Genomic DNA, 19,858 nt, shown 5'->3' on the forward strand with positions numbered 1-19,858 from the left:
ATGTGATTCAAGATTATATCTCATATAGGCTGTAGACAGAAATTGGATCATTTGTTTCATAGGCGGATAAAACAATATCCGGCTGTGTAAAATATAAATAAAAACAATGCAATGATTTGCGAATCTCATGAGAACATTTATTTGTTTGTTTGTTTTTTATTCACAGTAGAACAGAACTGAATGTTTAAACTACAACTGAGGATTAGGGCCACCGAGGGGAAAAACATGGGTATGTCCTTTTTCTTCTTTTCCAGAATTCTGAGAAAAAAGTCAGAATTCTTACTTTAATCTGGAAAAGGAGGAAAAAAAGAAAAGATGTGCCCACGTTTTTGTTTTTTGTTGGCCCTAATCCTCTTCCGTGGGGAACTGAGACCAGAGGCCCATACTATGAAGCACTTTTGTTTTATCCAGCTAATTTCAGGATTAACTCTGTGTTTCCTGCACATTTAAGGTGGTTCACTTCTTAAAGGAGGAGTGTCTCCATGGAAACCTATGCTGTGACCATAACCTGCTCTGAAGCCGGTTGTAGTTTTAAGATTAGAGATCCGCTGGTATGAAATCACCCTACTGACCAATCAGCTCTCTGGAAAATAATTTAAAGTATTATCGCTCTATAAATACACGATGTCAAAATAGAGCATTTATTTGTGTTTGCTGACATCAAATTTGCCCAGATTCTGGATTTTGTTCCGCTTTAAACAACAAATGCATAAAGATTTAAAATATATATATATTTATTATAATCCCTAAAAGCATAACGCGACTTTACGATGGAGTTGTAATTTCAACAATATTGAATTCTATTAACCTCTTTCCCCGTGCTTCTAACTTCTTATAATATAGTTTTATCTCTCTGAAGTCAGTCGCACCGCTTGTGATTGGTCAGATTCTGCTAACGCCACCCCTTTCATGTGAACGCGCAGGGAAACCCAGGGTTAATCTATCGAGTTGATCGTGTGGCCGCTCATTGATTTGATTTGTGCAGGTTACAGGTAAGTTGATTCAGATAATGTGAAGATATCACCGAATGTGGCGAGCTAGCTTCGTTGTCCAGGACCCAGATGCTGGACTTTTGGGAGAGGACTGTTGTTCCATTGTTGTTTCATAGAGGATAAGTTGCTCGACAGTCCCGGGTCTTCTTTGTTGTATTCGTCATCATTATTTTTCATAATGCTCCAGATGTTTTCATTTGGTGAAAGGTCTGAACTGCAGGCCAGTTCAGCACGTGGACTCTTCTACTGTGAAGCCATGCTTGTTGTATAGATGCTGTATGAAGTTTAGCATTGTCTTGCTGAAATATGCAAGGCCTTCCCTGAAGAGGAGGGGGACATGTGCTCATCTGATCACAGAACAGTTTTCCACTTTGGCACGGTCCATTTTGAACGATCTTTGGCTCAGTGAAAACAGCAGCATTTCTAGATCACGTTCACGCACTTTCTTTACACGATGGAGCTTTTGTGGTTGGTACAGTGAACTGCATTCACAGAAAGTTATTTCCATGTCTGCTTTTAATGCATTTTAATGCATTTCAAAGACCCAAACATCACAGATTTTCATACAGAACTTTCTCCAGATTCTCTGATTTATTTATTTATTTATTTATTTTTGACGATGCCCGGTAGCAGCACTGTGAACAGCAATGATGCCAGAAACGTAGTATATATTCTTCATGCCACAATATATTTTAGGAGAGTGGCAGTTTTTGTGATTTTAAATCAAACAATCATTATGCGGTTGAAGCCCGGACCTTTAAATTCATTTAAATTAGGAATGCCCCATTTTCAGAGGCTTAAAATCTGTATCGATGTAAAATTACAGATTAAAAACACGTTAATTTGAAAATTAAGAAGTTATATACATGAAAGTTCTCAGAAATGGCTTCTTTGTAACAGTCAAAACCACATAAACGTGAAACTGAAAGCCCACTGCTAAACCCTGCTGTGTGAGAGACTTCTTTGTATGTTTGGATAGTAACGGTAGAAAATATAGATACATTTTGAAGTAAAAACAGTTCTATAAAAAGCATCCTGCGATCGCTGAACATTCATTGTAAGAAGCGTCCACGCTGCATGCTATTGGACATAAATGCTCAGGGGCAAGACCAATCACTGTGCGCTGATTGGCGGATAGGGACCTGAAAATAAAGCGCAGAGAACTCAGGTGTCCATCTGACAGCTGCAAGGGTTCATGTCCGGCACACAGGTGAGTGCACTGCCCTTTTCGTGTTGCTCAATATGAATGGCTTTAAACACAGCAGAGATTCAGTACTCTGGTGCACAGCTGTGGAAAGACTGGTTTTGTTCTTATTTCCAGGCTTTCCTGAACTCACTTGTGCGTTATCAGGAAAAACAGAGCCCAAGTTTACCTGCTGAGATGTTACGACGTTATTACAACGTTGTTTTTTTATGCTAGTCGTGAGCTATTGTTATGTCGGGAGAAAATATGAACACATTTAACTATATTTGACACTATTTTGACACTATTGACACTATTAAATTTAAAGGCCTTTTATCTATTAATTGTCTAGCTTGTAATTCCCCAAAACTGAAGTTGTATAATGTGAAACGAGGAATGGCTATCACTTTTTAAATTATTAAATAAATCGATTTGTTGTTTACTGAAGCAAATGCCAATCAGGGAGAATGTGTATCATAATTTTTCCAATTCATATTCATGTTTTGATTTTGATTCTGGAGCAAAAATGTGCTTTTGCTTGTTAGCCAGATGTCTAAAGCACTGCACTGTGGACAGTGTTGGGAAGGTTACTGTTAGGTATTTTAGTACCATGGTAGCATTTACTGGATATTGTTTTATAGTGACATTATACAGGAAAACTCTGTCATTCAATAAGGCCCCTTTGTTTTAGTTATTTTTCTCTTTGACCCAAGAATTGATGTGTGAGAATCACAGGCTGGTACAAGGTTGAAATACCACAGAGATCACTCCCTCAGCTACATTAGTTTCTTAATCTTTTAGGAGACGCCTGTTGAAGGCCAAATGGTTTGCTTCAGATTTCACTAATGTAAGAACTCTTTGTTTTGTGCCTTGAAAATATGTCGCTGAGATCATCACAATTGTAAAATACTCATATTTTGTATTTTAAATACATAACGGCGGTACATGTATTCCGTTACTCCCCAACACTGACTGTGGCGCTGTGATATAAATGAGCAAAAAGTATAAAAACCGATTAAACACTAGAAAATTATGTAGGATCCCCCCCCCCCCATATAAATAAATTGTACCAGACACATATTTTGTGCGGGTCAGTGCTGCTGCCTCACAGCAACACAGCTTAGGTTCAAGCCTGCTTGCTTGCTTGGGCCTGTCTGTGTGACGTGTATGTGGCCAGACTGTACCAGTGTGGGTTTTCTCCCACTGTCCAAAGACAAAGTTGGATAAATGGAATGTGGAGACAGAGACAGAAGAAGCAACAAATTCTTAAAATTATAATTGGAGGATATCAACCCAACTGTTTAATGCTAGTTGTCTTTGAATTAATGCATGGTTAGATAAAATAAAAAATACAGCTTGATGATAATATATGTCTCATCCCACTGCAGCCATGCCCTCTGTTTCTGGTGCTGCATCCTTGGAAGAAGTTCCTTCTCCTTGCACATCTGCAGCTAACCCAACAAATGCAGAAGTCACTTGTGCTACAGCAGCTGTGAACAGTTGTGACAGGTTATCTGCTGATGGTGAAGATAAGGATGAATCATTCACTGAGAGTCAGCTGGAGAACACAGACGAGACTCCTGATGAGACGAAGTGGATCCGTCCTGATTTGCCCAGCAGATGTACTTGGAAGCTGGGCGCGCCCATGTCAGAGTCGCCTCATAGCCACTCAGCATGGTAAGAGTCTGGAGAAATAAAGAGGTCGCTGTGTCTTTAAATAAAACTAGTGACTCTGTCTACTTACTTTTTGCAGCAGAGTTGAGTCACCAGCAATATTTAATTCTGATTTGACAAACAGATGTCACACATACACTGATGTGTCACTTTATTAGGTACACTTGTTCAACTGCTGGTTAATGCAAATATGTAAACCGCCAATCACATGGCAGCAACTCAGTGCATGTAAACACGATCTAGATGACCTGCTTAAGATCAAACAAAGCATCAGAATGAGGGAAAATGGTAATGTTTTTCCACCACATTCAGACGGCAGGGTTAGAATTTGATGTAAACAACATGAAAACATGGCTCCATCTTGCCATGTATCACATGTATCAGTGGTTCTGGCACTTTGTGTTGGTGGATTAGTGTACAGGGTTTTTTTTTTTTTTACACTTTTCCCTCTTTAGTGTTTGTAAAGCTCAGATGATCTCAGCTCACAGGTCACCACATCTCAATCCAAAAGAAAATCTTTGTGAGGTGATTGAATTGTGTGATAGTATCATGTCGACATGGGTCAAAATCTCTGAGGAATGTTTCCCGGGTTGGTTTTCAAGCCAGTTTTGAAAACCAACCCAGTGCTTGCAAGGTGTACCTAACAAATTGCCCAGTGAGTGTATGATGTGATGATATTTCTGACAATTCCACTAATTTTGGTTAAACTCTCATCAGATACATGAAATCCTGTATGGTATCTCCTAGTGTGTGTTATCTCTTACATTACAGCACCAAGCCCTCTGACATCCTCCCCAGCATTCTTGAGAAAATTGGACACACACCTCTGGTTCGCTTGAACAAAATCCCCAAAGAGTTTGGGCTCAAGTGTGATATCTGTGAGTAAAAGATGTGACAAATTATGTAAAAGTAAGAAGATGATTAAAAAAAAAAGACTTATTTTTGCTTACGGTTTTGCAAAATCTTTATTATTATTCTGCATTCAAGCAAATAAGTCTAATTGAAAGTTTGCTTGTAAAAGCAGAGGCTTGAATATTACACAACAGGGTAAGCTAATTAAATAAATAAGTAAAAAAGAAAGGAAAAGGAAACTTAGAGAAAGGTTCACATTTTTCATGCTTTAAGTTTTAGTACTATACAAAACAGATTTAAACAGAATTAACCTTTTAGAATATAAAACATGACATTAACCTTAATAAATAAATAACATGATCCTTAACCTGACTGCTATCCATGTACTTGTACTGCAAAGCTACAACTTTAATCCAAAAGATATGGGTTTATGGATATTTATGGATGTGAAATGTTAAGTTTTCTCTCTGAATAGTCCCCTTCGCTCACCCCAAAATGACGTTGATATGTCCTTGCAAGAAAATGAGCAGGAGTGCAGTCTTCTTATTTTCAGGATAGAAGATGCTTTAAATGTCCTAACAGCAGCTTTATTGTTCTCCCTCCTAAGCAGCGAGAAAGCTGATAAGTTTACTGTGTTTAGTGGGGTGAAAAAAACCTCTGCTTGGATGAGACTGTAGTTGAGCAGCAGCAGATTACAGAGTGACATCTCACCTGGCTTACCATATTTGTGTAAAAGAATGTCTTTTAGGGGATATGTTGTTAAGTTGATGCATCCGAGTGGAAGAGGTGCCGTTGTTTAATCTAGGGCTGTTGAACCCAGTGTGTCCCTCTTGGCTTCCTGCTCAGCTGTTAAAAAGGGAGCATTGAAGTATCATGTAGCTGGTGGCCTTATGTTTTTTCACTGTGCAACTGTTGTTTTCTTGTATGAGGGGGCAGCTCGCTCCCCTGGATGGAGAGGTGAGACTGAAAGACTCTTTGTTCTGTCATCCAACAGAGTAAAAAGAAAACCTTTGCAAATAAAATGCAGCTCTAAACTTGAGAAATAATAGAGTTTATATTTGTTCCGGTACCTTAACAACATGTTGTTGCTGATGCAGTAGCTGGCAGGCATGTCATTATCCCTGTGTTGCTATGAGTTTGCAAAAGAGCAGATCCAGATCTCACACTCCACAAATTGAATTTCCTAATTCCTTCAAACACAGTCAGTCAGGATTACAGAGGGAGATCTGACATGAACTGTTCTCTGTGGAAATAAAAGACGTGGACTGGCATAGACACGCACTTTCAGCAGGACAAATAAAAGCAAAGTAAAAACTAGATTCTCGTGGGAACCAGAATCTAGTTACAGATGACAGAAGCATGCTTTTCATACTTGTTAACCTTTTAGCGGGTGATTGGGGAGCCATCTAAGTTTAGAGTTATATATAGAGGTTTTATTTCAAAAGCTTTAAGATGTTTCCTCTCAAATTACCAACCATAGATGGGTCGTCAGTGACCTGGTAAAGGTTAATAGATTAACTATTATTCTTCTCTCTGCACTGGTTCAGTCCTAGTTATTTACGATGCATATTAAATTTGTCACGCATTATCTAATGCAAACCTTTTGGATTAACTTTGAACACTCCCTGATGCAATATATCTTTTTTTGTTTTTAATGGGTGACTGTGTTTAGTGGCCAAGTGTGAGTTCTTCAATGCAGGAGGCAGTGTGAAAGACAGGATCGCCCTGCGCATGGTGGAGGACGCCGAGAGAGCCGGGGTCCTTAAAACAGGAGACACCATCATCGAGCCCACCTCTGGAAACACGGGTACATCAGTTTGAGCGAATGAGCTGACGGCTGTATTATAACTATATAATGAAGGAAAAAGGTCATTTAAATAAATCTTGCTCTTTGTGCAGGTATTGGCCTCGCCCTCATAGCTGCAGTAAAAGGCTACCATTGCATCATTGTGATGCCTGAGAAGATGAGCATGGAGAAGGTAAGTAGCTCTGTTTCTTCTTTTCAATGTGAGGAATGTATTGAAGTCTCATCCTCTCCTGTGTCCTAGGTGCATGTCCTGCAAGCTCTCGGGGCAGAAATTGTCCACACACCCACAGCTGCAGCTTTTGATTCACCAGAGTCTCATATACGTACGGCCTGGCGTCTGAAGAACGAGATCCCCAACTCGCACATCCTTGACCAGTATCGCAATGCAAGCAACCCCCTGGCTCACTACGACACCACGGCTGAGGAGATACTGGGGCAGTGTGATGGTTCGAGCTGATAGAAACTCTGATTTTTGATGCATCTTCTAGCTTGAAGTTGAATTTTTTCAAGAAATGACCCCCCACACCATTAAACCACCACCACCTTAAACCATTAACACAAGATGATCTTATCTTTTATGCCAAATTTTGACCTTACCCTTCGAATGTGGCAGCAGAAGTTTCCCATTCACTCCTGTCAGTGACACCCAGTGTGGTCTTCTGCTGCTGTAGCACAAGATTTGTCTTGTGCAAACAGAGATGATCTTTTGCAGACCTTAGTTGTAACAAGTGATGATTTGCCTACAATTTCATGGTGTGTATTTTATATTTCCTGGAACTTAGATCTATACGTCAAACTGACATGAATGAAGGAAGGCGTAAATAGTTTTTCCTGTAACTGCGAATCCTCATGGAACAGGTGTTTATTTGAATCCCAAAAATATATGTTTTTTGTAGTTTGGAAAAGAAAATGTGTTTCTGTTTTTAGGTAAATTGGATATGTTGGTGGCCGGAGCCGGCACGGGCGGCACACTCACTGGTGTTGCTCGAAAGTTAAAGGAAAGATGTCCAAATGTCAAGGCGAGATTCCCAACCCACTTATCTAGAATCTGAAATAAAAGTTTTGTTTTACTGAAATTTATATTAATCAGTGAAGCAATCCGTATATTGGCAGCTCCAACCCTGCACCGTTTGCAGCCTCTTTCCTCAGTTCTCATCTCTGTTTTTTTAGATAGTCGGTGTGGATCCTGAAGGCTCTGTTCTGGTTGGCTCAGAGGAGAAAAGTGAAAAGGTTCCATTTGAAGTGGAAGGTATTGGATATGACTTCATCCCCACAGTACTGGACAGATCTGTGAGTATTTTTGTTAACGTGCACATTTGTAAAGTGAGTATTTTTGCTAAACGCCCGTCTCTGTTGAATCTGCACAGATTGTGGATGTCTGGTACAAATCAACCGACACAGAAACGTTCCTTATGTCCCGCAAACTGATCAGAGAGGAGGGTCTTTTGTGCGGTAAGTTCATATCAGTGAGTTGTGGTATGTTATGAGCAACCTCAGTTTGCTCTAAATGATCGATTTGCCTGTTTTGCTGAAGGTGGCAGCTCTGGCTCAGCGATGGCAGCAGCTGTGAAGATGGCTCAGCAGCTGGAGGAGGGGCAGCGCTGCGTGGTCATCCTGCCTGACTCTGTCCGCAACTACATGTACGAGACACAATGGCAGATACACTTTGAATCCAGTGAGAGTCTGGAGTGCTCACAGGCCTTCATGCCTTCAAAAATACAGTTGTGGGCAGACGTTTACATGCACTCATCATGCCCATGAACATCAATACTTTTTAAATAGGGGTGACGTTAGGACTTTTCAATGGTCATTTCACAAGTTTGCTATTTCCATTCCAAAACCAGTTTGGATGTGTGTTTGTGTCCTGCTGGAACACCTTAATGTGTCCAGGTTTTATCAGGTCAAGTTTATCTAGCTGTTAATTTGATGTAAAGTTTCAGAATTTAGAGGTAGTTTTCCTTCTTCATTATTTGTGCATCCATACACACTACTGGGCGCAAAACACCCTTGAGCATGAACAGATGCTATAATCTTCTTTGTTGTGAAAGCCTCCGCTTTATTCCTACAAATACACCTCTTGTTACTGGCCGAATAGCTCAGTTTTTGTCCCTTCTGATCATAAAACGTTGCTTCAGAAGGCATTTGGCTTGTCTATGTGGGGCAGCTGCTCTTTTCCGTTGAACTTGAAGCTGCTGATTTTGGGCCAGGGGCTGGTACGTATACTTTTGATCCTGCGTGGATTAGAGAGAAAATGTATTAAAATTTCTGCTTCCATTCTTGTTTTTTTTTTTTAGATGATTAAAGATGTATGCTTTATAATCTTTCCCCATTTAAAAAGAACATTTTAATGAAATCTTTAAAAGCCAGTGAATGAACATATGTACCAAATTTAACCACAGACCATCCAACAGTTTTTAGCTTTGTCCTCAAAAATGTGTAAATGTGTGTAGAAATGAATCAGTCCATTGAACAGTTTAGAGATCTTCATGGTTTCAAAGAGTTGGACTCTCTTCCTCTGAGCTATGTCTGGCTAAAAGCAGTAATCATGTGGCTCCCACCAGCCATTAGTTAGACAAGAATTTAACATAAAAGCACTTTCTTTTGAAACCCTTTGTGTGGATGTTTTTCCCATTATTAAGGACAGAACAGCAGTGACAGGAAATGAGAGAGAAAGAGACACGTGTTTCAACTAGGATGCTTTCTTTCTTTCTTTTATTTTTACAGCCATTTCCTATCCCTAAAATAACCAATAAATCCCACAATAAAGCTGTCAGCATTAAAAAAAGAAAAACTGACGTAAAGCAGTGATGCAGCTGATAAATAACAGATTGTCTAGAGTCAGATGTGTTTTAGGTGGAACCCTGGCTGAACTTTAGCACACTTCTTCAAACTCACCCGTATCTTCCCGCAGGTCAAAGTTCCTGAGGGATCAGTGGATGTGTGAGAAAGGCTTCCTCTGCTTGGACGCTCAAATGGACCCAAAACCCTGGTAAAAAACAACAAAAATCCGCAAATCAGCTATAGCTTATACCCCTCAGAGGAGGTATGACGGGGCAGGTTGGTGTTAAAACCTCTGTTTTTCCGTCTTGCAGGTGGTGGAACCGGACTGTTCAGAGTCTACACCTGTCTGCCCCCCTCACCATCACACATTCTGTGTCCTGCCAGAAAACCATTGAGATCCTAAAGGAGAACTCACTGGGTCAGGCACCAGTCGTCACTGAGTCAGGGTATGTCTCTTCTTCTCAATATCAGGTTAGTATTATAAATGCTCTGTTTGGATATGACCTTGTATAAACAGGAAGAGGACAGGAACTTCCAGCATAAACACAAACAGTGGTCTCCATGGAGATTTCAGGGAAACAGATCTCATCCTCTGTATCGTCATCTTCGCTCGTGCAGAGCAGCTAAATGCTCGGCAGATGTTCCACAGGTCGTAGTTTGATCTCAGGATTTCACACTGAAACGTGGCTCTGTTCTCGAGTTGATGGTGGAAATTGAATTTCGGGATGACATCACAGTGTCAGGAAGAGATTCTAACACTTTGTCTGTGACCTTTGTCTTGTCTGATCTTTTTGTCTTATTTTCATCTTTATATAACTACCCAACTGAAATATTTTTAAACATAAATAATATGAACATGTGAAGCTTGTATTTCCCACAGCTTTTAAAACCTCAGTGATTATTTATGTTTTTATTAACACTTCCAGCAGTGTTGCTCACTTGTAGTCAGAGATGTTAAACTTTGCAGGGATGTAGTTTAAAGATGTGTGTGGGCAGCTGGACGTCTGATGGGTATATACACATACATTACAACCCTGTCCCTCCAGTGTAAATCCCCATGTGAGGTAGCTTTATTTGAGTGTGTAACCATATAAGTTGGATCTCGTCTCAAGATAAACTCTAGTTAAAAACTACATTGATTAATCATCCAGTTTGGTTACCCATTTTTTAATCTTGACATTTGGTGGACATAAGCAGGCAGAGACACAATGGGTTTGTCGCGGCCTTTTACGTTCCAAACACCAAAAAAGTCCAAGAAAAGGCCGTGGGTGGCAACGGGAGGTTTGTTTTAGAACGCACTTCTGACTCCATTGTTTAAAAATCATATGTGGTTTATTTCGTGCAAAATTATAAACAATAATCAACCAAATAACTTCTTAAAACTTAAAATTAAACGAAAGCTAATTTAATTTGCTTTAACAACTTCAAAAGTGGTCAAAAAAATCATTTTCTAACCCTCCCGTCTTCCCATCTGACATTTGGCAAACAAAAAACGAAAAACCTCTTTACCACACCCATCCAGGGTGCTCTTAATCTCTTGATTAATGGGAGGGTCCATAAGCTAATAAACCAATCACTTTCCAAAAGCTTCTCCAATAAAATTAATTACAAATTTACATAACAAAACCAGGTCAGAATATTCTTACACCTTTAAAGAAAAAACAAAAATGAATACAAATTGCATTTTGCATTTTATAAACATTCAACAAAAATGGCCACAACATTCCGGCCCCTAATTCCTGTGTAACATGAATTATATCTGTCTAAGTGGCCATCACAAAATGCAATACCAATAATTTTCTTCAGTAGTCCATCCGTATAAGTCTTCTTAAAAACCAAACAAAAGGAAAGGTCAGTGTTCTATGATTTCAAGTCTCTGTTGTTCATGTGTTTGCTTTGTGTGTATTCAAAAAAGGTGTATGTTGCATAATGGAGTGTAGAGCAAAGTGAGTGTCAGTGTAAATGTAGAGCCAGAGGTTCCAGAACTTGGCTCAGTTGGAGGCAAACATTCATTGTTTCCTCTAGATGGCCTCCACCAGGAGACATATTTTGTTGATTGGCCTCTCCAGCTCATTTGTTCGTGTCTTAACTCTAACACGGCGAACTACTCCGTGTGCATCGGCCATGGTTTCAGTGATGCGGCCAATGGGCCAAGAATTTCTTGGTGCAGCTCCATCAACAACAAGCACAACATCACCAATGCAAAAGTTCCTACGAATCTTGTTCCATTTCTGTCGTTCCTGCAACATAGGAAGGTATTCTTTCACCCACCTTTTCCAGAATAGATCCACAATATACTGGGCTTGTTTCCATCGTCTTCGCAGATACAGATCCTCTTTTTTAAATAAACCTGGTGGCAGCACAGGTTTGCCTTTTAACTGGAGCAAGTGATTTGGAGTAAGAGCTTCTACATCATTGGGATCGTCAGAAGAAGGTGTGATTGGGCGGTCATTCAGTATAGCCTCCACTTCACAAAAAACTGTATGCAAGGTTTCATCATCTAGTACTTGCTGGTTTGTGATAGAGCATAATATTCTCTTCATTTCTTGCACCAAGCGCTCCCATACTCCACCATGATGGGCCCCATAGGGCGGGTTAAAGGTCCACTTTATGCCATCCTGTGCTAAGCCTTTTTGGATTTTACTTTGGTTTAGCTCTAACATAGCTTGTTTTAACTCACGATTCGAGCTGACAAAGTTGGTTCCATTGTCTGACCGGATTTCTTTGACCTGTCCTCTACGGCAGATGAATCTCCTGATGGCATTAATGCAGGAGCCTGTATCAAGAGAATGTGCCACCTCAAGGTGGATCGCACGACAGGTTAGGCATGTGAAGAGAACTCCATACCTCTTAACAAGACTCCTGCCTCTCTTTACTTCCATTGGTCCAAAATAATCAACACCAACATAGGTAAATGGTGGAAGATCAGCTGAGATTCTGTCAATAGGAAGATCAGACATTTTCTGCTCACCTGGCTTTTGCCGTTGTCTTTGACACACTATGCAATCTTTGATTATTTTTCTAGCTGCTGAATTAGCATGAGGAATCCAGTACTGACGGCGAAGTGTTGAAAGCATGTGATTTCTTCCTCTGTGACCAATCTTTTCGTGAATATGCTGAAGAATAAGCTTTGAAACATGGCTTTCTTTTGGCAAAATTGCCGGATGTTTTGTTTCCTCAGGTAAATCCGCTTTGCTCAGTCTTCCACCCACTCTCAAGACACCATTAGCAACTACAGGATCAAGCTTATACAGATGACTTGACTTCCTTACAGTGCCAGAGTTTAGGGCAGTCATTTCGTCAGCAAAACGTTTTCTCTGCACAAAGCTCACTATAGCTTCCTCAGCCTTGGACAAATCCTCAGTTTTGAGCAGAGGGTTCCATTTATCATCTTGCTTAACACATATTTGACTTCCACAGTGCGTGCCCAGCAACTTCTGTCTTTTCCTTGTTTGCAGTTTAAGTCTTTCTTTTACTTTCAGGATCCATGCCACACACCTTTTTAATTTTGTCCAGCTGGAGAAGTACAACAGCAGCTTAGTAGTGGGACACACATCTTCTTTCAGCACAGCTGCACACAACACTTTTACTTCTGGGTCAGCTTCCAAATGGACAGATACACAATTCATGCCTACAGGCCAGTGAACAACAGGTTTACTGAGAAATTCTGGACCATTGATCCAGGTGGAAGATTTCAGGAAACAGCCAACTGTCATTCCTCGAGAGGCTGCATCAGCTGGATTCAGCTTTGAACTGATGTACCTCCACTGCTCAACTTTTGTCAAAGCATGAATGGTGGAAACTCTATTAGCTACATACGTTTTGAACCGTGTGGTTGTGTTTGCAATGTACTGTAGCACAGTTGTGCTGTCAGACCAAAAGACTGACTCACTCAGATTAAGATTGAGTTCAACTGATAGCATTTTGTCCAAGCGCACAGCTAAAACTGCAGCAGCCAGCTCAAGACGTGGGATGGTGACTTGTTTTAACGGCGCCACCCTTGCTTTACCAATAATAAAGGAAACACACACTTCCTGCTTGCTATTAGATAGCCTAAGATATGATACAGCACCATACCCAGTTTCACTGGCATCACAAAAGTGATGCAGCTGTGCATTTTTTATCTCCACAAATCCTTTGGGTGTGACACATCTACTAATACTAAACTTGTTAAGAAGAACTAAATCCTCAACCCATTTTTGCCAAGTTTGTGCCATTTCTGCTGGTATTGTCTCATCCCAGCCAAACCTCAGTTTACATAGATGTTGCAGAATTTGTTTTGCAGGCAGAATGACTGGAGCTAAGAAACCCAAAGGGTCGTAAATGGAGCTGACATTGGACAGAATACCACGTCTTGTAAGTGGTTTGTTCTTGTTCGCAATACTGAATGTGAAAACATCACGTTCAACATCCCATTGCACACCGAGAGCTCTTTCTGTGGGTAGCTGATCCCGACTAAGGTCCAGCATCTTTACACCTGTGGCTCTATTTTCCTCCGGGATCTGACAGAGGACAGAGCGATCACTACATACCCACTTATTGAGCTTAAATCCCCCCTTGGCACACACTTCAGTAAGCTGCTGATAAAGTGAGATGGCCTGCTCAACAGACTGAGTAGATTTAAGACAGTCATCTACATAGAAACTATGCCTGATTGTATGTATAACCTCCTCTGGGTACAGATGTTGGTTGTCATCAGCAGTCTTTAGTAGTGCATAGGTGGCACAGCTGGGGGAGGATACTGCACCAAAAATGTGGACTAGCATTCTATGTTCCACCAGCTGTTTTGTGATGTCACCATCAGGCCACCAGAGAAAACGTAAAAAGTTTACGTGTTCCTCAGCTACTCTGACCTGATGAAACATCCCTTTAATGTCTGTCATAAGTGCTATTGGACCCTGCCGAAAGCGAATCAGCACACCTAATAAAGTGCTAGTCAGATCTGGGCCTTGTAATAGCTCTTTGTTCAGTGATGTTCCAGAAAATGTTGAAGCACAATCATACACAACACGCAGTGTTTTCTTGCGGGGGTGGTAGACCCCATGATGAGGCATATACCACACCTTCCCTTCCTCATTCTTCAACTGTTCTTGTGGTATGATTTCTGAATGTCCCTCCATACTAACATTGTGCATGAATTCTTTGTATTCTTCAAAGAATAACTGATCCTTCTGAAACCGTTTTAGCAGATATTGCGCCCTCTGCTGAGCCACCTGCTTGTTGTTTGGCATTCTTACTTCAGGTTTATGAAAGGGTAATTTCAAGTAATAATGGCCATCCTTAAGTACAGCTGACTCTGACATTATGTTCATGAACTGTTTATCTTCTACAGACATTTCTGCACGCTCATTACACTGGTTCTCCACAAAATCTTGATTATACTGCTTAACCAGCATTTCCTCTAAACTACTTATAGAAATGCGGTTTACCTGAACAAAACTAGCATCATGCTCATCCTTTTCACTACCCTGATTGAGTGGCCCATTGACAACCCAACCGAGACAAGTTAGCACAGCATAGGGTCCATTACCCTCACTGTTAATGATTCTCCAAGGTTCCAGCGCTTTGGGAGAATTTACACCAATAAGCAGCCCAATGCCAGCATTTATCGGTGTCAAGTCAACATCCTTTAAGTAAGGCCATTTTCTTAAGTTTTCTTCTTTAGGGATATTTTCTTTAGTGACAGGAATAACCTTTTGAGTGTACACATCAGGCAACCTCAAATACTCATTCTGTTTCAAAGCAGCTACTTCCATACCAAAAAGTTTATAGCTACTTACTGGCCTTTCCTGACCCATAGTCTTTAACATGATTTCCACTTTTTTTCCAGATGCATTTAACTGCATCATCAACGCCTCAGTGCAAAAAGTTGCAGAGCTGCCGGGATCAAGAAAGGCGTACATCTCCACAACCTTCGTCCCATTTTCCAACTTCACTTTTACTGGAACAACTGACAAGGCACATTCATTAGCCCCGGCCCCAGTATGGCTACCAAAGTTCAAAGAAACAAGAGCATTTGAGACTGATGATTCCTTACATTCAGCTTTAGCTGCTTGCCACTGCCGTTCTTTTGAGTCTATGTGAAGAACAGTAGGGTGATTTTTGTTACAGGTGTGGCACGTCAAACGATGTGGACAAGCTTTACTCATGTGGCCTCTCTTTAAGCAACCAAAGCATAAACCTTTACTCTTAAGGAATGTCACCTTTTCTTTGTTGGCTTTTAGTTTGAATGAGTCACATACGTCCAAAAAATGAGTTTGGTCACAAAACAAGCACCGAGTTTGATCTAACCCTTTATCTTCATGGCTTATCTGAGTCCGTTCCGGTTTGTGTTTGTCATTGATCTGTTCTGAAACTACAGCAACAGAAGTAGCAAAGCTACTGCTTTTAGTTTTAAGCGGTGTCTTTGATGGTTTTGAAGCCATCTTTTCTTTTGTGTTTTGACTTTCTCCAAAAACAGGATCTAATGCAGCTCTTGTTTGCTTTTCAAGAAAATCAAGAAGATCTTTAAATCCTGCTCTGCGATCGCACTTTTCTGTTATATCAACGATTATTAGTCGCCATTTATCACGAAGTCTAAAAGGCAACTTTGAAACAAGAATCCTCATATTGGTTGAATTTTCCAGCTCATCAAGAAACCCAGCTTCATCCATTGTGTTGAAGCAGCTTCTTAGAAAGAATGTGTAAGCTCGTAATGCTGAAGCATCATCAGACTTTAAAACTGACCAGTTAAGAGCCTTGTCTATAAATGCAGACGTTATCTTTGCTCTGTTACCAAAGTTCCACTCAAGCTGCCTTTTTGCCTCAACATAAGCTGTCTGTGGACTCATGTGCATACAACTTCTCACTAAAATTCTGGGCTGTCCTGTAGTAAACTGTTCTAAATAATAAAGCCTATCCTGCATATTATCAGTTTTAGTCTCTATTCCTTGTTCAAAAGCCTTAAGAAAGGATCTAAAACGCAAAGGATCACCACCAAAAACAGGAATGTCTATAGCTGGAAGCAGTGACAACCTCTGTTGGTTTACAAGCATCTGAGTAATTTCATTTTGCTTTGTCATAATCTCTATTAGGGCACTGCTGTGAACATCAACCTGTGAAGAGATTGGCCTTGGGCTTTCCCCTTCTGGTTTGACCTTAGCAGGTGCATGTGTCTCTAGGGGCATTGGCAAAGGAGAATGAACTAAAGGGGCTTTCTTTGTTCTTGGAGCCTTTCGAGCTGTAGCAGCAGGTATGAACTCAGTAGATGTTCCAGAAGGCGCTGTAATCCCGCCTTCTGATTCAACCTCAGCCCTGGATGCAAGGCTCTGCCGATCCTGAGCAGAGGTGAGAATTTGCCTTTTTGCATCAGCCTTAACCAACTTAGTTCTTAGAGCCAATGCTTCTTTTCTTGCTTTTAATTGAACTTCTTCCAGTTCGAGCGCATGTTTTTCTTGCAGTGCGTCCACCTCCGCTTTTAAATCAGAATCAGAATCAGAATCAGAATGGGGTTTATTGCCAAATGTTGAGCAGGTTTACAACATTAGGAAATTGCTGCGGTGCTTCAGTGCAAACAAAAAGCGGCTCTTTCCACTTCAGCTTCCATCAGCGCCATTGAAGCCGCACGCGAGCTTTTACTCCTTAAACTTAAGGCTGCAGTAACATTACTGGGCGCTTTACTAGAGCCCTTGCTGACAGGTTTAGCAACTCGTTCAGAAATCATGTCGCTCGCTTCTTGCGCTACTTGTGAGACACTATCATGCGGCGCAATGTCACTGTCATGAGATGCTACCTTTGATTCAACATTAGAGGCTGCAACTTCATCCTTTTGTGGATCAGGGTCTGCATTTATCCAAGTGTCGATTTCATGCAGAAAGTCTTTAAAACTGCTCAGCTTAGGTTCATACCAATCGCTGTGATCTGTTTCCTTTTCATCATCGTTCAGCAATTTTTGAACTGAAGTCTGTAAGTCCATAAACTCTCCCAAATAATCATTAAATGTTCTCATGTGTTCATCTATGGAGGCTTTTGATTCTCCAGCATCAATGAGAGCATTAATGTCATTTCGTTTTCTTGTCAGAACGCCAAGCTTCGCTCTGCGTTTTTTAATTAAATTAAAAAGCTCTCTTTCTTGTTCCTCCATTTTAACCAGAAAATTCGTTTCACAGGGTCCAAAAGATAATTGTTTAATACAAATGTTTCAAGTTGCAGCTCAGCATCTCGGTTGATCCAAACAAAGTTTCGCATTTACTCACGAACTTTGCGTCATTTCTTTTCAGTCCATTCTGCGAAGATCCAGTCTTCCAAGTCCAATCTTGCAAGCTTTTCCATCTTCCAAGTTGACATCCAAGCGAGTCAAAATGATTTTTTGACTTAAATGTCGCGGCCTTTTACGTTCCAAACACCAAAAAAGTCCAAGAAAAGGCCGTGGGTGGCAACGGGAGGTTTGTTTTAGAACGCACTTCTGACTCCATTGTTTAAAAATCATATGTGGTTTATTTCGTGCAAAATTATAAACAATAATCAACCAAATAACTTCTTAAAACTTAAAATTAAACGAAAGCTAATTTAATTTGCTTTAACAACTTCAAAAGTGGTCAAAAAATCATTTTCTAACCCTCCCGTCTTCCCATCTGACATTTGGCAAACAAAAAACGAAAAACCTCTTTACCACACCCATCCAGGGTGCTCTTAATCGCTTGATTAATGGGAGGGTCCATAAGCTAATAAACCAATCACTTTCCAAAAGCTTCTCCAATAAAATTAATTACAAATTTACATAACAAAACCAGGTCAGAATATTCTTACACCTTTAAAGAAAAAACAAAAATGAATACAAATTGCATTTTGCATTTTATAAACATTCAACAAAAATGGCCACAACAGGGTTAGTCTTCTCGTCACCTGAGTCTGATGGGAGTTTGTGGGTTTTGTGTATTTCCACAGGGCCATCCTGGGAATGGTGACTCTGGAAACCATTCTGTCCTCTCTGTTGGCGGGGAAGGTTGAACTTTCAGCGGCTGTCAGCGCGGTGCTCCTCAAAGCCTTCAAACAGGTCAGTCAGAGAATGCAGAGCTCTTCATGGCGACCTTTGATGACATAATGAACGTTTTTACACGCTTGTTTAATCTTCCTCCACTTGTGCTTTCAGGTGCACCTGACAGACGACCTGGGGAAGCTTTCCCATATCCTCAAAACTGATAACTTTGCCCTGGTGGTTCACAATCAAACGCAATGTGAGAAAATCCATTTCCTAAATAGTGTTTATGCAGGACATTTATGTGCAGATCATTATTATAATGAGCTGTTTATTGCATGGTTGATAAATGTCATTCACAAAGCTTCATTTTGGTTGTGACACCCAAAGACACTGATTTACAATCACACATTTGCATTCTCCTGGATCATGTTCACATATGGCTCTTTCTTTCCATCATTGAGCTAAAACCTGTATTTGTGGACGACATGGGAAACTTTGTTCATGAGCCTGTGCAGTAAACAAACCACAACAGTCTTCTGTGTTTAACAGGAGTTTTGTGTCTCTGTGCAGACGGGGTCGATGGGTCGGCCCTCCAGAGGGAGATTTTATTTGCTGTCGTGACAGCGATTGACCTTCTCTCCTACATCACCAGACACGAGGGGCAGGACTGCAACCATCAAAGTCAGGCAGTGTAACCCAGTGACTGTGTCCTGTTTAACGTGGATTTTACTTCCTGTTCATTGAGGGACAGCAAACGATCACCTGTAGTGTCACTGAAATAATCATGATAATAATGATGATGATAATAATAATAGAGCTCCAGAGAGGACAGAGAAGTTGTAAAGCACTATTCAGAGCTATCTTTGTTCTTTTTTTAAACACTGTGCATCTTGTAATGAGTGAAAAATCTCCAGTTAAAGGGCAGCTTAGTTTTTTTTTGGAGGAACGTTACCATCATCTTTCTGGAACTGACTCTTTTCTCTTACAATACAGTAAAAATATTTCTATTCTTTCTTTTTTTCCTGCCACACATAATGTCTTTTTTAAGTGTGGTGCCTTTGTGTTTAGTGTTTTTTCTTTTTTTGTACATGTTTTTATCAATTTGCTTTATTTGCTCCGTGTAAGTCACTTAGCATTAGCCAAGAAGTTAGTTTATACATTTAAAAACTAGCAAACCAACATAACCTAAATTTGACTAAGAGAAGCCTACGTTGATAAAATAGTTTATTATGTTGTATAAATGAATATAGATACAATTATGTCCAGAAGTATGATATAAACAGAGGCATATTTTGTTTCTTCTGTGTACCTCACAATGCAAAGCATATAACATCATGACAATGTTATTGGTCAGTTGCAATGTTGATCATGGACCAATATTATGATGATGATGCAGAAACGGCACCAATAGGAGATATCAGATGTTGTTGGTGTTGTGCCAAAAAAGCCAAACAATGATTTCTGCTGTTCTCGTGTGCTTTTATGTCTAATATTTACTTACGTTGTAATTAGACTGTAGTGAACGGGGTTTATTATGTGGTTATATAGAAAATAAAGAAATAACCTGTTTTGCAAACATTTTATGACTCTGCCTTCTTGCAACTGCAGTA

General features: G+C 40.3%; 1 protein-coding gene across 4 annotated transcripts; it reads left to right on the forward strand.

The window, feature by feature from the left end:
* Positions 1-759: 759 nt before the first annotated feature.
* On the forward strand, positions 760-19,819 carry LOC147311398 (cystathionine beta-synthase-like). 4 transcript variants are annotated; one of them, XM_086265545.1, is made up of 15 exons: positions 760-992; positions 3,564-3,852; positions 4,621-4,727; positions 6,374-6,508; positions 6,601-6,680; positions 6,750-6,954; positions 7,436-7,527; positions 7,679-7,798; positions 7,876-7,960; positions 8,043-8,148; positions 9,420-9,497; positions 9,601-9,735; positions 18,215-18,323; positions 18,420-18,504; positions 18,819-19,819. In XM_086265545.1, exons 2-15 carry the CDS (start codon positions 3,566-3,568, stop codon positions 18,941-18,943), a joined length of 1,749 nt encoding a protein of 582 aa, XP_086121671.1. In that variant the 5' UTR covers positions 760-992; positions 3,564-3,565; the 3' UTR covers positions 18,944-19,819. The 4 variants fall into 4 exon arrangements, 3 of the variants coding, with proteins under 3 accessions (XP_086121671.1, XP_086121670.1, XP_086121669.1); XM_086265544.1 differs by lacking the exon at positions 760-992 and adding an exon at positions 1,588-2,202; XM_086265543.1 differs by lacking the exon at positions 760-992 and having other exon boundaries at positions 3,441-3,852.
* Positions 19,820-19,858: the final 39 nt, after the last annotated feature.

The sequence above is a fragment of the Aulonocara sp. 'chitande type north' Nkhata Bay genome, linkage group LG16 (genome assembly GCF_057382095.1).
Source record: "Aulonocara sp. 'chitande type north' Nkhata Bay isolate Kocher_YH1m ecotype deep benthic linkage group LG16, A_spYH_male_GT1.1, whole genome shotgun sequence".
Taxonomy (NCBI): Eukaryota; Metazoa; Chordata; class Actinopteri; order Cichliformes; family Cichlidae; genus Aulonocara; species Aulonocara sp. 'chitande type north' Nkhata Bay.

Bases quoted from the DNA above. Each gene is read 5' to 3' on its own strand.
- LOC147311398 (XM_086265543.1), top strand. From the start codon at position 3,545: ATGTCTCATCCCACTGCAGCCATGCCCTCTGTTTCTGGTGCTGCATCC. The intron at 7,961-8,042 runs GTAAGTTCATAT...GTTTTGCTGAAG, and splicing joins AGAGGAGGGTCTTTTGTGCG to GTGGCAGCTCTGGCTCAGCG. The intron at 8,149-9,419 runs GTACGAGACACA...ATCTTCCCGCAG, and splicing joins GACTCTGTCCGCAACTACAT to GTCAAAGTTCCTGAGGGATC.